Source organism: Arachis ipaensis, chromosome B6, assembly GCF_059453495.1.
Source record: "Arachis ipaensis isolate K30076 ecotype BB chromosome B6, ASM5945349v1, whole genome shotgun sequence".
NCBI classification, from domain to species: domain Eukaryota; kingdom Viridiplantae; phylum Streptophyta; class Magnoliopsida; order Fabales; family Fabaceae; genus Arachis; species Arachis ipaensis.
Window position 1 is genome coordinate 118,395,976 of NC_142441.1, and position 16,238 is coordinate 118,412,213.

Here is a 16,238-nt window from a genome sequence, read left to right on the forward strand (position 1 = left end):
AAGCTTAGGGTGGATGTTCAAACCTTCAGACAAAAGGAAGGTGAATCCCTCTATGAAGCTTGGGAGAGATACAAGGAACTGACCAAAAAGTGTCCTTCTGACATGCTTTCAGAATGGACCATCCTGGATATATTCTATGATGGTCTGTCTGAATTATCAAAGATGTCATTGGACTATTCTGTAGGCGGAAAACGCCTGCAGAAGCTCAAGAACTCATTGACATGGTTGCAAATAACCAGTTCATGTACACTTCTGAAAGGAATCCTGTGAGTAATGGGACGCCTCAAAGGAAGGGAGTTCTTGAAATTGATACTCTGAATGCCATATTGGCTCAGAATAAAATATTGACTCAGCAAGTCAATATGATCTCTTAGAGTCTGAATGGATTGAAGGAATCATCCAACAGTACTAAAGAGGCATCTTCTGAAGAAGAAGCTTATGATCCTGAGAACCCTGCAATAGCAGAGGTGAATTACATGGGTGAACCCTATGGAAATACCTATAATACCTCATGGAGAAATCATCCAAATTTCTCATGGAAGGATCAACAAAAGCCTCAACAAGGCTTTAATAATGGTGGAAGAAACAGGTTTAGCAATAGCAAGCCTTTTCCACCATCCACTCAGCAACAGACAGAGAATTCTGAGCAGAATCCATCTAGCTTAGCAAATATAGTCTTTGATCTATCTAAGGCCACTGTGAGTTTCATGAATGAAATAAGGTCCTCCATTAGAAATTTGGAGGCACAAGTGGGCCAGCTGAGTAAAAGAGTCACTGAAATCCCTCCAAGTACTCTCCCAAGCAATACAGAAGAAAATCCAAAAAGAGAGTGCAAGGCCATAGCCTTACATGATGTGGCCGAACCCAAAGAGGAGGAGGAGAACGTGAATCCTAGTGAGGAAGACCTCCTGGGACGTTCAGTGACCAATAAGGAGTATCCCTTTTGAGGAACCAAAGGAATCTGAGGCTCAATTAGAGACCATAGAGATTCCATTGAACCTCCTTCTGCCCTTCATGAGCTCTGATGAGTATTCGTCCTCTGAAGAGGATGAAGAAATTACTGAAGAGCAAACTGCTAAGTACCTTGGTGCAATCATGAACCTGAATGCCAAAGTATTTGGTAATGAGACTTGGGAAGATGAACCTTCCTTGCTCACCAATGAACTGAATGCATTGGATAGGTAAAAATTACCTAAAAAGAAACAGGATCCAGGCAAATTCTTAATACCCTGTACCATAGGCATCATGACCTTTGAGAAGGCTCTGTGTGACCTGGGGTCAGGAATAAACTTAATGCCACTCTCTGTAATGGAGAAACTAGGGATCTTTGAGGTGCAAGCTGCTAGAATCTCATTAGAGATGGCAGACAACTCAAGAAAATAGGCTTATGGACAAGTAGAGGATGTGTTAGTAAAGGTTGAAGGCCTTTACATCCCTGCTGATTTCATAATCCTAGACACTGGGAAGGAAGAGGATGAATCCATCATCCTTGGAAGACCCTTCCTAGCCACAACAAGAGCTGTGATTGATGTGGACAGAGGAGAGTTGGTCCTTCAACTGAATGAGGACAACCTTGTGTTTAAAACTCAAGGATCTCCTTCTGTAACCATGGAGAGAAAGCATGAAAAGCTTCTCTCATTGCAGCGTCAACCAAAGCCCCCACAGTCAAACTCTAAGTTTGGTGTTGGGAGGCCACAACCAAACACTAAGTTTGGTGTTGAACCCCCACATTCAAACTCTAAGTTTGGTGTTGGGAGGTTCCAACCTTGCTCTGATTATCTGTGAGGGTTAGGGGTGGCAAACGGGCCTAAACCCGCCGGGCCGGCCCGCGTAACCCGCCAAAAAAGGCGGGCCGGGCTAGAAAATTGGGACCGCCAAATAGCAAAAGCCCGCTTAACCCGCACCGCTTAAACCGCTGGTTTTGGCGGGCTTTGGCGGGGCGGGGCGGGCTTCCCCGCCGGGCTTAGTCTTTTTTTATCAAGGGGTATTTTTATAATTTTTTTTACCAAAACCCAACTTCCCCAACCCAACTTACAAGAGAATGAAGATGAAAATTGGGTGTTTTAGATTATGTTTGTTTTGTTTTAGAGACAATATTGTTAATTATGTTTTGGATTATGTTTATTTTGCTTTGGAAACAATATTTATAATTACAAAGACTTTAATGTTTGTGAATACAAAAATTATAATTTGTTTATACTTTTAGAAATTATAATAGTTAAAAGTAAAAAACAAAAGAGATTTTTTTATATCTTTATATATATTATTTGATAGTTAAAAGTAAAAAAAAAAAAAGAGGATATTTGGCGGGCTTAGCCCGCCGGCCCGCCAGCCCGCCGTTAGGCGGGGTGGGCTAGGATTCTAGGACCGCCTCACTAGGCGGGGCGGGGCGGGACGGGCTTCCCCGCTTGCCACCCCTAGTGAGGCTCCATGAGAGCTCACTGTCAAGCTATTGACATTAAAGAAGCGCTTGTTGGGAGGCAACCCAATGTTATTTAATCATATCTATTTTATTTTCTTTTTGTTATTTCGTGTTTTATTAGGTTGATGATCATGTGAAGTCACAAAAACTACTGAAAAATCAAAAACAGAATGAAAAATAGCATTGAAAATAGCACACCCTGGAGGAGAGCAGTCTGGCATTTAAACGCTAGAAACAAGCATCTGTCTGGCATTTAACACCAGAAACAGGCACCAAGCTGGCGTTTAACGCCAGAAACAAGCATCTACCTGGCGTTAAACGCCAGAAACAAGCTACATTTGGGCGTTTAACGCCAGAAACAGGCAGCAGTCTGGCGTTAAACGCCAGGATTGCACAGCAAGGGCATTTTACACGCCTAATTGGAGCAGGGATGTTAAGTCCTTGACCCCACTTGATCTGTGGATCCCACAGGATCCCCACATTTTCTTCTCTCCTCTTCACACCTTTTCATAACTCTCTTCCCTAAATACCCTTCACCAATCACCTCAATCACTCTTTCCCATCACCTCTTCACCACTCACATCCATCCTCTCTTCCCCATAAACCCCACCTACCTTCAAAATTCAAACTAATTTCCCTCCCAAACCCAACCCTAATGGCCGAACCCTACACCCCCTCACTCCTATATAAACCCCTCACTCCTTCTTCATTTTCACACAACACAACCCTCTCTTCTTCTCATTGGCCGAATACATCTTCCTCCCCCATCTCCTCTATTTTCTTCTTCTTCTACTACTTTCTTTCTTCCTTTTCTCGGGGACGAGCAAACATTTTAAGTTTAGTGTGGTAAAATCATAGCTTTTTATTTTTCCATAACCATTTATGGCACCTAAAGCCAGAGAAACCTCTAGAAAGAGGAAAGGAAAGGCAATTGCTTCCACCTCTGAGTCATGGGAGATGGAGATATTCATCTCAAAGGTCCATCAAGACCACTTCTATGAAGTTGTGGCCAAGAAGAAAGTGATCCCTGAGGTTCCTTTCAAGCTAAAAAAGAATGAGTATCCAGAGATCCGACATGAGATCCGAAGAAGAGGTTGGGAAGTTTTTAGATAGTTTTGGCATTGTTTTTACATAGTTTTCAGTATAATTTAGTTAGTTTTTAGTATATTTTTATTAGTTTTTAAATAAAATTCACATTTCTGCACTTTACTATGAGTTTGTGTATTTTTTTGTGATTTCAGGTATTTTCTGGCTGAAATTGAGGGACTTGAGCAAAAATCAGATTCAGAGGTTGAAGAAGGACTGCATATGCTGTTGGATTCTGACCTCCCTGCACTCAAAGTGCATTTTTTGGAGCTACAAAACTCCAAATGGCGCGCTCTCAATTGCGTTGGAAAGTATACATCCAGGGCTTTCCAGAAATATATAATAGTCCATTCCTTGCACGAGTTTAGATGACACAAACTGGCGTTCAACTCCAGTTTCATGCTGCATTCTGGAGTTAAACGCCAGAAACAGGTTGCAAAGTGGAGTTAAACGCCAAAAACAGGTTACAAACTGGCGTTCAACTCCAAGAGAAGCCTCTACACGTGTAAAGCTCAATGCTCAGCCCAAGCACACACCAAGTGGGCCCCAGAAGTGGATTTCTGCATCATTTACTCATTTTTATAAACCCTAGTAACTAGTTTAGCATAAATAGGACTTTTTACTATTGTATTTAGATCTTCGGATCATAAAAAGTCTTGGTTACTCCGGTTCCCCTCTGGGGCCGAGACCAATGAACTCCATTATCACTTATGTATTTTCAACGGTAGAGTTTCTACACACTATAGATTAAAGTGTGGAGCTCTGCTGTTCCTCATGAATTAATACAAAGTACTATTGTTTTTCTATTCAATTCAAGCTTATTCCGATTCTAAGATATTCATTCGTACTTCAATATGAATGTGATGATCGTGACAGTCATCATCATTCCCAACCTATGAACGCGTGCCTGACAACCACTTTCATTCTACCTTAGATTGAATGAGTATCTCTGGGATTCCTTAATCAGAATCTTCGTGGTATAAGTTAGAATCCATGGACGGCCATTCTCGAGATCCGAAAAGTCTAAACCTTGTCTGTGGTATTCCGAGTAGGATCTGGGAAGGGATGGTTGCGACGAGCTTCAAACTCGCGAGTGCTGGGCGTAGTGACAGACGCAAAAGGATCAATGGATCCTATTCCAATATGATCGAGAACCGACAGATGATTATCCATGCAGTGACAGCGCATTGGACCATTTTCACTGAGAGGACGGGATGTAGCCCTTGACAACGGTGATGCCTAACATACAGCTTGCCATAGAAAGGAGTATGAATGATTGGATGAAGACAATAGGAAAGCAGAGGTTCAGGAGGAACGAACGCATCTCTATACGCTTATCTGAAATTCTCACCAATGAATTACATAAGTATCACTATCTTTATTTTATATTTTATTTATCTTTTAATTATTAAATCTCCATAATCAATTGAATCCGCCTGACTGAGATTTACAAGGTGACCATAGCTTGCTTCAAGCCGACAATCTCCGTGGGATCGACCCTTACTCACGTAAGGTTTATTACTTGGACGACCCAGTGCACTTGCTGGTTAGTTGTGAAAGTTGTGACAAAGAACTAAGATTGTGAATGTGTGTATTGAGTTTTTAGCGCCGTTACCAAAGAATGGAACCTTCACGATTTCCGCGCACCAATGAGCCACTAAACCTCCTTGGTTAAGGTTAAGAGTTTTGTTTATTTCTATGGATTAAGAATATTATCATTCTATTTTAATTAATGTATTGATTCAGTTTCAAGGATTACTTTCGTTCTTCATCTTATGAATTTGAATATATCAGAAGAATAATTCTTATTCTACATGAATTCTTATGATTCTTAGAAAAGTTATCTCACTTGAATACTAACTTGAAAGTAAATTCTTCTTAAACTTCAAATTACTTGGACTTAACGGGATACGTGACATATAATCCTCTTATATTTGGATAATTAGTATTTTTTTGGCCAATAAACTAGAATTGAACATAACCCTCTAATCTACATTAAGTGACTAAGAAATTGGCGGTTGATTAGGTTAGAGGAGACTAAATTACTAAGGAATTATGGTTTAGTCAATTACAGTTTGCCATGAAATGAATCTTGCATGATTAAAATAGTTGGTAAGAAAACTTAATTCGAAAGAATAAATAACTCCGTCTGAAACCGTAACTGTCTTCTCACAAACATTTCACACAAATTCTACTGTTTGTTTTCTCACTCTCTGCGTTGGTATTTTATTGCTTTTGAACCTCAAAACACAATTTTCTGTTTGCATGACTAAGTGATTCACTTGACTATTATTTCTCAGTCCATCAATCCTTGTGGGATCGACCCTCACTAACCTGAGATATTACTTGGTATGACCCGGTGCACTTGCCGATTAGTTTATGGACTTTGAACTCTGCACCAACATGTCCGGTAGCTAACCCAGATATCATCTATCTAACATGCATCCACACTCTTGGGGTATAATACCCGTCACACTCTTGGGATATAGTACTGCCACACTCCTGGGATATAGTGTCTGTCGCATTTTCCAGGATAAAGTGCCCCACACTCTTGGAATATAGTGCCCGCCATACTCTTAGGATAAAATGCCCGTCACACTCATGGGATATAGTGCTCGTCACACTTCTAAATGCTCCCACACTCTTGGAATATAGTACCCACCACACTCTTTGATAAAGTGTCCGTCACACTCATGGGATATAGTACCCAATACACTTTATAAACAAAGAGAATAAGATGCAACAAAAGGGGAAACAAATCACAACAGTCAACATCATCACCAAATTTATCATTTAGCATAATCATAATCATCAATAATCACAGCATAATCCTCATCAACCAGAATCATCATCCCACGTAAATATAATCAACCAGAACCAACACCACATTCTTAACTATTACTAATCGATTCATTAATAACATAATCATCATCAATCATAATTTTTTGCACATGTCTCAACTTAAATCACAATTCTCATCAGACTCATTAATAACTCAATGCCATAACTCTACTCCGCACACTTCAACATGTACCGGGTTAGACTTGGGTCGTTACATGTGGCTTGCGGGTATGAGGTCTCTAATACGACACCCTAGACTCGAGGTCACGGTTGTATACTAACTCAATTAGAACATAATCATTCATAGCCAACAACAATCTAACTCAAACACGGCGTGACCCCTTCAATCTCATTAAATCATTTCTCTAATTAATCACTTTATAAATTGACAAGCCAAACTTCTCTAAATCCTCAATTTCAATATAATACTCTCAAATTCTTCAACCATTATCTAAAAATTCTTATAAATCAAAACTTACTATATCCTTCCCCAAGTATCTCTTTTTCCTTCAACTCCATTACCTAACTCTATTAACATTATCTCCTCTCACACTTCCTAAACCTGAACCCATAGTTTGATAAAGTAATTTGCCTTTTTAAAAGCTTCAACTAATTAAATAAATCTCCTTTTGTTGTTATTAAAAATTAGATAAGTTAAATCATAAATCATTTTCACAAATTGAAATCATAAAACTCATTCTTCATTTAAACCAAAATTTCAAAACTCTTTAAATTTTTACAAAAATTCTGGTAGAACCTCCCCTAAAAACCGGAGTTTACCACCCTTTTCGGGTTCCCTCAATTCAACCTCAATCCAACAAAATCAACATTTCAAATCAACATTTTCAAGTCCGTCATTCAGAACCAATCATTATCAATTTCAATCTAAAAATCAAAATCAACATATTCAATCACACAGAAAAAACCATTTACATCACAAGCATTCATTCATTTGCATTAACCTACTAAACTTGTTAGGTATTCAAGCCTAAAATATTTTTATTTTAAAATGATCCCCTACCTCAGTTAGTCGCAATTTGCATAATTAAACGCAACAAGTCCCTTTTTTCCTTGGCCCGCAACAGCGGCAGCTGCATCCACAACATCGTTTACTTTTGCAACAACAGCAACAACTTTTATTTCAACCATGCAATTACCGAAACTCGACCCTAAAATGTTAACATCGCGGAATTCTCAAAAACAAATAACCAGAATGCTAGCAGTGATAGTTTTGGAACAGAGTTAACTTACTGCAACAAAAGAACAAAGCAGCAGCCTCGAACTGACTCGGCAGCAGCTCCGACAGCGATCAAAAGCTCCAGTGGTTCAGCAGTAACCTTAATTTCAACATGCAATCATCGAAACTCAATCATACGGTACCAAAATTTTAACATCTTTAACAAACTTTAACAGAACACTAAATTTCGATGATTCCAAAAAAAAAAGAGAAATTACCACACTTAGGGAGAACAACAGACCAGAGCCGCAGTAGCTCTGATGGTAACCCCCGGTGGCGAAAACTACGCCGAGGAGCTCCAGCGGCGACGACGAAAGCAACGACAGTAACGGCATCGCAATGACTACCCACCATCATCGCATCATTTGCACTCGTGAGCTCCCTTTCTCTCTTCGTGTTCTGTTCGATGGTGACCCTGAGCTTCGGTGGCGGCGATGGCTTCACAGACGGTGGCACAGGCGACGACCCAAGACGATGACAGCAACAACGATGGCTACAAGGCGCAGTGGCGGTGACGAAGATCCTCCAGCAGCAGTGACTACTTCTCCTCCCACTCAACACCGTGCTCTCTCCCCCCTCTCCTCTGGTTCGACAACGACGACGGCGATGGCGACACCTATCCCCGCCGGCGCCGTCACCTCCTTCTTTTCTTTTCCCTTTCTCCATGCTCCCTCACTCAAGTGCTTCCTCTCTTTTTTCTTTCTTTGTTTCTTTTGTGTGTGTGTGTGTGTGTGTGTGTCTTAGGGAGTGAACGGCGGTGAGAAAGAAGAATAGAGTGTATGTGTAATGGATTTAGGGCTAAAGTTAAAGTTTAATTTGGAAAAAAAGTAAAAATTAGGGATCTTATGACTAATGTGGGTATTTTAGTAAAATTGAAAGGTAGAGTAGTAAATTGAAAACCTAATTTAACCCAATAAAATTTTCTCAAAAACATTATTCATTTCTTAAATTGGCTATTAGATTTTCAATCAGGTACTCTAATTTAAAATATAAGATAATAAAATTAATTTTCTTTATTCATAAAATTTAAAGTATTAAATTCTAAAATCTCAATTATTTAAATCAATTCATATAAAATTCTTATTATTTTACAACTACTAAACTTTATAATTTAAATCTAGAAAATTATTCAATAATTATAAAATTATATAAAAATTCTAATTTAATTCAAACTCAGTTATCCAAATTTGAAATTAATTACCTTTAGTAAAATAATTTTTGAAAATTGAACTTTACCCCATTAAAATATATCAAAACTAATCCTTAATCTAACTTCAAAAAGTTTGGATCTTACATATGATCGTACAGAAAAGCAGTATATGATATTCCACTTTCTGATAACGTTCCACCTGACCCGAGTTTTGAAGATCTAGAACATACTTTTCCTCGCTTTTATAGTTTAGAGGGATTAGGTGAGTGTAGAGTCTAAACTAGCCTGGACGCTAGCTTAGAGACTTTTTGAATAGGTCAGAACTTGGGATGTCATATATATATATATACTCTAATAAAGGCTAGATGACCGAATGTTGTTAATTGCCTGATATGTATATAAGTGTGCTTGTTTATAACTATTTTATCTATTATTATTTGTAAATTGATTATGAATGATTCCAATTATCAATCCAAATATTTAAAAAAAAAAAGAATACCTCATAAAATAACTATATTTTAACAACAAATCATGCTTATATAATAAATAATATATAATAATTAGGAAGACAAATTAGTAGCGCTTAATTTCTGGTATGATCTAAACATAATGAAAATAGATCATTACAGACAACACTACAATCTCAACTTAATAAGAACAATTTCAATCCTTTAGCTAAAAGTGCTAAATCGGGATATATATTGGCTAAAAGTGCTATTTTTTAAAAAATATAAAAAATAAATGGACCGCTCATTTAGCCCACAGGCTAACCTGTTTAACCCGTTATTTTTTTCAGGTTAATCGGACTCAGTCTGTTTAATCTAAAATTTAAACGGGTTTAATTTTAGAGACAAAACCTACCTGTTTAAACAAATAAACGGGGTAGCCCGATAAGTTTAGCCCATTTTCACAGTCCTAGTCTGAACGAGCAATTCAACATTGTCTAGTCACAAATAATATTGCAAAAAGCCTCTACCCGATATTGATACAATATTTGCCTTGCTTTCACAGTAGAAAAGGCAATTTTACTCTGAATTTATTGAATCCAAAGCCCTTATAAGTGCTGATGCAACTATTGAGAGGAACATCATGGCTCAAAGCGGCAGAAGAAGGAGTAGAGGTGAAACAACTTCAATTGGAAGAGGTGTAGGAAGAGGCTATCAAGAAGGGAGTAGAAGTGAAAAAATTTCAATTATTGGAAGAGGTATAGGAAGAGGCTATAAAAAAAAATTGTTCTTATTGTGGAAGAAATGGACATCTAGTGGATTCTTGTTACAAGAAACATGGAGTTTCATCTCACATGAAAAAAAAAAAAACAGGCTCTATCCGTCACATTTTTGCTGATGAAGAGAATGGTGAATTCAATAAAAGTGAAAAAAAAAAAACAGCATGTAAATAGCAATACCATATCTCTTGTTTTATCTCAAGAATAGAAGACTTCTTTAATGATTTTACTTCAACAATCAGCGTAGCCAAACACAATATTCCATCAACCAAACTAGTATCATTTTCTCAAAATCTCTGTCTATAGACCTCAAAGACAAAAAAAATACGATTTTAGCAGCAACTTTGTTAGTTAATTCACTAAAATCTAGCTCTGGATCATTAATACAGGAGCAACTAATTATGTATGCATTTTTTGTCTTCTTTCCAAGTTTACCATCGTCTTAAACCCATATATGTCAAGCTACCAGATGAGTCAATTGTTAAAACTGATATCACAGGAACAATTTTTTTCAATAATCACTTTACCTCACTAATATATTGTATATCCCAACTTTCTCTTTCACTTTGTTGTCAATCTCAGCTCTTACTGCAGCACTAAATTACTTATTTTCGTTTTCTCAGATCACATGTCAGATTCGGAATTTAACTACATCTTAGTAATTAGAGTAGTTGATGAATGTAGAAGTCTCTATATCTTGAAAAACTCCACCAAAAACTTGACATATCAACTTAAACCAAACCAAATTTGCCAGGTCTCCTCTGTTAATTCTGCAACTTTCACAGAATCCATATGGTATCTAAGATTAGGTCACTTAGGACATCACAAATTTGCTTATATGCTGTCACAATTTTCTTACATTCATTGTAATGATGATTCACAAATTGCTTATATGTTTAGGACAACCACCTTTTTTTTTTTTTTGTGGGAAAATTGGGAATGAAGAATTGTTTTAACATCTTGCTTCATCTCCGTAACAAATCTATGATAGGTTTTGAAATTTTTTTAATAAAAATATCTTGCTGGATGTAGGTACAATTGAAGTTTTCCTGTTGATATTGCATGGTCTTCACTTCCACATCCTTGGTTTAAATTGAAGGGTAATTGAATACAGATGGCTCTGTTCTGTATGATATTTGGACAGCTTGTGGTGGTGTCATCATCAGATATAAGGATGGCTTTTTCTCAAATTTGTTTCATTACTAATTTGGGTCATTGTGCTAAATTTTGGGGAGCCTTCTATGATTTACAAATTGCATGGAACTATGACTATAGGAAAGAGTTGTTAGCACTTGATTTTAGTGTATTTGGTTCACTATCAAAAGATTTATCTTCACTCATATGCAACTCTTATTCTAAAAATTAAAACTCTTCTAGGTTGGGAAGTTTGGATGTCATATGTTCATTGAGAGAGAGAATGATAGATGATCTTAAACAAGAAAACAACAACTATTTTTCAAAATTTGGAATATCATGTAAATTTTAATTAATGCTTCTAGTGAGAGTGATGAATTGATGATTCAAGAAGAATTTTTTTTCGCATCTCACATCTCATAACGTAGTTTTCTTCCTAATTTTTATTTAAAAAAAACGAAAACAAATAAATGAGACTATTATTTTTTGTAGAACTTTCCATAACATTATAATGATTGCTAAGTGTACTAATACTATACTTGCCATTGTTGATAAACAGGCAAATTAATCATATTTTAAAACTTTTTTCACATAAAATAACCATTCCCTTTCCAATGGTTTCTCTCTATTCTAATTCCACCAGTTCCATAATGATCTTAAGCCCTTCGAAAAAGAATGACACCCGCACCAAACAAACACAGCACGACAAAGAAAAGCAAATAAAAAAAGGTAGCATCAAACAAAATGGAATCAGCAATGAATGACCATAGTCATCACTCATAAGTCGTAACCGTACCTTCACATCATCACTCACCCAGCAAGTGTTCGACGAAATTCCCCAACGAAAAAAGAAAAATGGAATCGAGCATTCTAGAATCCATCGGCGTGGAGATAATCGGAGTCATGTCACCAGTCTCCATCTGCATGTTTCTCGTCGTCCTCCTCGTCTACTCCCTCTCCTCCTCCTCCTCCTCCCCTTCCTCAGCCGTCTCCGACATCCGCACCGCCGCTAACCTCGTCTACGCCGAGAACCCCTCCGACACCGCCGCACAGAAGCTCGAGGGAGCACTCCTCAACGCCCTCGTATTCGTCATCCTTATCGCCATCGTCACCTTCCTCCTCCTCCTCCTGTACTACTACAACTGCACCTCCTTCCTCAAACACTACACGCGCTTCAGCGCCTTCTTCGTCCTCGGCTCCATGGGCGGATCCATCTTCCTCTCACTCATCCAGCGATTCTCGATCCCCGTCGATTCCGTCACGTGCTTTATCCTTCTCTTCAATTTCACCGTCGTCGGGGTTCTCTCCGTTTTTGGCACCGGGATTCCGATAATCGTTCGGCAGTCGTACATGGTCTGTTTGGGTATCAGTGTTGCTGCGTGGCTGACCAAGCTGCCCGAGTGGACCACCTGGGTTCTTCTGGTGGCTCTGGCGGCTTATGATCTTGTGGCGGTTTTGGCACCTGGTGGACCGTTGAAGATGTTGGTTGAGTTAGCATCCAGCCGGAATGAGGAGCTTCCTGCTTTGATTTATGAGGCCCGGCCCACCACAGTGGCACGGGCCGGGTCTCGCGGAGGGACCAGTTTGGGGCTTTTGGTGACTGGGGTTACAGCAGGGGAGCCGTCTTCAGCGCCGTCATCATCGTCGTCATCGGCAATTGAGCTTCAAGCGGTGTCTAGGGACAACAAAGATAGGAATGTGAATGATAATTTGAATGAGAATAGGGATTATGGTGGGAATGAGTACTCTGTTGTGGCAATGGGTGGTTTTGGGGGTGAGAGAAGTCAGGGTGGGAGGAATGATGAAGAGGAGAGATCGCCATTGGTTGGCAATGGTGGCGGAGAGGGTGGTATTGTTGATGAGGAAAGGCATGAAGGGAATGAGAGCAGAGGTGGTGATGTGGAGATTGCTGAGAGGGGCATTAAGCTTGGCCTTGGAGACTTTGTTTTCTACAGTGTTCTTGTTGGTAGAGCTGCAATGTATGATCTCATGACTGTGTATGCTTGTTACCTTGCAATTATATCAGGACTAGGCTGCACTCTTATTCTGCTGTCGGTGTGCCGCCAAGCTCTGCCGGCGCTCCCAATTTCGATCACCTTGGGTGTTCTTTTCTATTTCTTGACCAGATTGCTGATGGAACCCTTCATTGTTGGGACTGCCACAAATTTGATGATGTTTTAAACTGCAATTATGTTTAATTTTTTTGTTTAAGAGAGACAGAAGCTAAATGGTAGATATCAACTAATGATTTTCTATAGGAAGTGATTTTGTATATGGAGTGGAGAGGTAGTGCTCCATTGTGCTTATCTACTTTGTAGTAACATGCTTGTTCTCATCATGTTGCTTTGTGCAGATAGTCTTGCAACTAATGATCATCTGATATCAAGTTTACTCTTGAGCCTGTAAATTTTTAAACTATATATTATGTTCCTGCTCATCCAAATGTTTCCCTTGGATTTTGACAAACTTGAGTCATGAGGTGTGTAGGAAATAAGTGGTAGCTATGCATTTGTTCGCTATATTATTTCTACCCGAGTATATTTTCATATTCTGTATCTTATATATAATCTCTGACTAATTCATGTTAATGATTTCCTACTTTGTCAATGAGTTATAGCTCAAATGGCATAATCTCCCCATACTCAATCAAGAGGTTGCGGGTTCGAGTCTCCTATCTTTGGTAAAAAAAAAAAAAAAAAAAGAAAAAAATGATTTCCTACTTTCCTTTGTGAGACGATGCCCTTGTTTATGTACATTATAATGAATATTGTCCATATATATGTCTAACTTTTGAGGCTAAAATATCTCTTAAAAACTACAAAACACTTCAGAGCATTACTATTTCATGGATAAATTTGACCATGTTGTGCTGCATAATTCAATTAGGAGGGTAATGCTATTGGGTGATAACTTGTAAGGGTTTATGTACCATATGTACATTTCATGAATACAGTTATCTGTGTATAAGTGCATGTCGTTTCGTGCATACAATCATAGTTTATCTGTTTACTAGCTTATGCACATTTGTAGCACTTCTAACTAATAACCCTTTTCAGGTCATAGGCAATGTGGCTTCAGTGAAAGGTGCCCTTCTTATGCCATTGATTCCTCTTCTAAAGTACCAAATGGTTTACTTTATTGAAAATAATGTTTAGTTCTGAACTTGACAAAAATCCATTTAAGAACACAGCAATGCTGCGTGTACACAAAAAGTTAGCCACCAAATAAGTTGCACATATAGAAAATACACATGGAAAATGTTTGAAACAACACATACATATATATACACAAATATATGTTGACTGATTTGGAGGTTGATTTTCAGTTTGCACATAGTAGTTTTGTTGAACATGCTAGCATATTATCACTTCTTTTTGCCAGCTGTAATTTCTGTTAAACACACAAATTAGATGATGAATTATTATTTTATCTACACTAAACTAGCATAAGTCCATGATTATTGTTTTATCTGCACTAAACTATTCTGATATCATTTTTATTTATCCAGGCCAATAAAATGATAAATCTTTGAAGGAAACATTCCTAATTATTATATTAAGGATTGAAGTACATAATCTCTAACTTGAACCTTGTAAAATGACGCAGGAATAGACAAAACACATTTTAGTATTTATTAATTTATTTCTTAAAAGAATTTTAAGTGGAGCTGAATCACTTATTTGTTGAGGTATTTGTGCATATAATTGGTATCACCTAATTTATGCTTGTCATGTTATTAATTAATTATTCAGCACTGTTAACAATATCTCTGTACTACAAATATAATACTTAGCAAAAAACATTCTTTCTATTTTACTTGAGACTCAATAATGGTTGCAAAACTTGAGGGTGGAGCTTATCTCTCCTTTTGATGATGCTATTTTGAACAAGCTGTCTTCTGTCAACTCAACCCCCGGAAGGAAGCCAGTTGACCAGAAGTTGCTTTGAAAGCTGAAAGTAGGTCTCCATGCTGCTTGGCCTGTGCTTGATGATGCTGAGCAGGAGCAGATCAGAGACCAAGAAGTGAAGAAGTGGCTTGTTGATCTCCAAGATGCTGTCTATTGTCTGATGATTTGCTGGATGAGCTCTCCACTAATGCCACCACTGCCACTGCCTCTCAAAGGGATCCAGGTAATGTTTCTTCCTACTCTCACTATTGTTAAAGAGAAAGATGATCTTGTTCTAAAAGAAGAGCTTGCCAAAGGTCTGGAGGACATGACATGGAGAATTCAGTCATCTCTGGTTAAAAGTTCTGCTATATATGGCAGGGACATTGACAAGGAGGCCATCAGAGAAATGTTGTTATATGGTACTTGTGATGCTAACATATCTATGATCCCCATTGTAGGCATTGGAGGAGGTGGAAAAACTACCTTGGCTCAATTGGTTTACAATGATGCCAAAGTGGAGGACAAATTTGACATTAAAGCATGGGTTTGTGTTTCTGACCAATTTGACATTGTTAAGGTTACAAAGACCATAATAAAAGCAGCTAGTGCTAGTTCTTGTAATGAGGATGATTTAAATTTACTTCAAACTAGTTTCTAGGGTAAGTTAGAGGGGAAGAAATTCTTGATTGTTTTGTGTGATGTGTGGATTAATAGTTCCAGTCATTGTAAAATTCTTCAAAAAGCTTTTCAATATGGAAAAATGGGAGGCAAGATTCTTTTAAGTCGAAATGAAACTGTTGCTATAGTGAAAACTATTTCAGCTTACAAGTTAAGTTTATTGTCAGAGGAAGATTGCTGGTCTCTTTTTTGTAACGTGTATTTCTTTCTCCTGAATTGAAGTATTATTCAACTCTAGAACTTGTTGGCCGAAACTTGTCAAAAAGTGCCAAGGGCTACATCTGGCCTAGAGGCACTAGTTGCCTTATTAAGTACAACAAACTATGATGACAGGTCACAGGGATTGGGATAATGTATTGAAAAGTGATCTTTGGGGAATTTTTGAAGACATAGAATGAAATTATTCCTGCATTAAGCATTAGCTATCATTGTCTTCCTTCAAGTCTAAAGCAATACTTTGTTTATTGTTCTTTGTTTCCCAAAGATTGTGAATTCAATAAGGATGAGCTGATCTTGTTATGGATGGCAGAAGATCTCTTACCACCAAAAGGAGTAAAAGCTCTCACAGAAATTGG

The 16,238-nt window shown here is 38.0% G+C and overlaps 1 protein-coding gene and 1 non-coding gene across 2 annotated transcripts; one reads left to right on the forward strand and one right to left on the reverse strand.

The window, feature by feature from the left end:
• LOC148562459 (small nucleolar RNA R71) lies at positions 1 to 108 on the reverse strand. Its single transcript, XR_015886902.1, has one exon. It is a non-coding gene; the product is annotated as a small nucleolar RNA R71 (small nucleolar RNA).
• An 11,532-nt stretch (positions 109 to 11,640) lies between these two features.
• PS1 (Presenilin-1) lies at positions 11,641 to 13,561 on the forward strand. The gene has a single exon (XM_016306437.3). The coding sequence runs from the start codon at positions 11,951 to 11,953 to the stop codon at positions 13,274 to 13,276; it is 1,326 nt and encodes a 441-aa protein (XP_016161923.1). The 5' UTR covers positions 11,641 to 11,950; the 3' UTR covers positions 13,277 to 13,561.
• Positions 13,562 to 16,238: the final 2,677 nt, after the last annotated feature.

Coding starts and splice junctions, on each gene's coding strand:
- PS1 (XM_016306437.3), top strand. CDS start 11,951: ATGGAATCGAGCATTCTAGAATCCATCGGCGTGGAGATAATCGGAGTC.